Below are 1,173 nucleotides of genomic sequence, written 5' to 3'. Positions count from 1 at the left end.
AGCGCCCGGGCCCCCTCCTTCCCTCCCTCCCTCCCTTCCGGCCCCGGCCCCGGCCCCGGCCCCGGCCCCACACTCACGTTGGCCTTGACGCCATCCTGCACGTCGGGCACACGGGGCATGGCGTCGTACAGCGACGAGACGTAGGTGATGATGGACTTCTCGTCCGGCTGCGGCACGTCCACGTCTGCAAGGACACGAGGGAGCTGTGACCTGCTCGCCAGAGGCCGTGCCCCCTCCTAGAGACGGCAAAACCCCCCAGGCCATGCCGACTGGACCAGGGCTGGGGGGAAATCCCTTCCTGCCCCCAACCATGCCACTGGGGCTGACGGGGCCCCGGGACCAAGACTCTCCAGGCGAGACCCCGAGATGCAGGGTTGCAGCGGGGCGAAGGCAGAGGCAGCCCAGGGGTCCCCAAGGCCGTGCCGGGGTGCCGCGGCAGTCGTGTCGGGGCCCTCCCACCCCGTACCTTCAGGGTCCAGCAGGCGGGTGACGCCCAGGTCCCGCTCGGCCACGTTGAAGGCCTGGTCCAGGTTCTCCAGGTTGGTCTGGCGGTACACCTTGTTCATGTCGATAAGCATGGGCCTGCGGGGAGCACACGTGAGCCAGGGGCAGGAGCCAGGTGCTGGCCCCCTCCATGCCCGAGGCACAGCAAGCACGGAGACCAAAGCGCGGGCCCGGCACGGCGCCCCACAGACACCTCCCAGCTCCACTACTGCCCCCGGGCACGGCCCTGCCCACTTCAACCCGCCCTGCCAGGATCAACTCTCCACGCTCCTGCGCCAGCACCCGTCCCGCGGGTGCAGGGAGCCGCGGGAACGGCACATGCAGGGTCCAGGGCCCCGATCCTGGCTGAGGCAGCCTCAACCCTTCACCCCTCTGCAGCCAGCCAGTGTCGAGACGCTCGGGGGGACCCAGGAGGGCGGCTCTGGACCCCCCCCCGCCTCTCAGTGGCACAGCCCCACGTCCCAGCGCCAGCCCGGCAGCATCGGTCTGCGCGGGGACCGCAGCAGCCCCCCGAATGCCTACACTTCCTGCAGGCGCAGGGCCGAGTGCACGGAGTGGGGGGAGCCACTGAGGCCAGGCCCGTCGGGCGCCTCGGGCACCTCCTCGCACATCATCACCACGCGGCCCCCGGCCCCCGCTGCTCGCTGCTGCCTCCGCAGCTTCTTGGCC

The 1,173-nt window shown here is 71.4% G+C and overlaps 1 protein-coding gene across 1 annotated transcript in view; it reads right to left on the bottom strand.

Annotated features, from left to right (window-relative positions):
* Nucleotides 1-1,173, bottom strand: part of LOC102376562 (plectin) — a 27,531-nt gene that overhangs the window by 24,043 nt on the left and 2,315 nt on the right. The window contains exons 3-4 of the mRNA XM_025214248.1: nt 467-582; nt 78-184 (exon numbers count right to left, since the gene is read on the bottom strand). Of these exons, the coding sequence (XP_025070033.1) occupies nt 78-184; nt 467-582 (223 nt within the window). The remainder of the gene's footprint in view (nt 1-77; nt 185-466; nt 583-1,173) is intronic.

The sequence above is a fragment of the Alligator sinensis genome, unplaced genomic scaffold, assembly GCF_000455745.1.
Source record: "Alligator sinensis unplaced genomic scaffold, ASM45574v1 scaffold987_1, whole genome shotgun sequence".
Taxonomy (NCBI): Eukaryota; Metazoa; Chordata; order Crocodylia; family Alligatoridae; genus Alligator; species Alligator sinensis.
The sequence above is the reverse complement of the archived record's forward strand: the minus strand, read 5'-3'. Positions and strand labels throughout refer to the sequence as shown.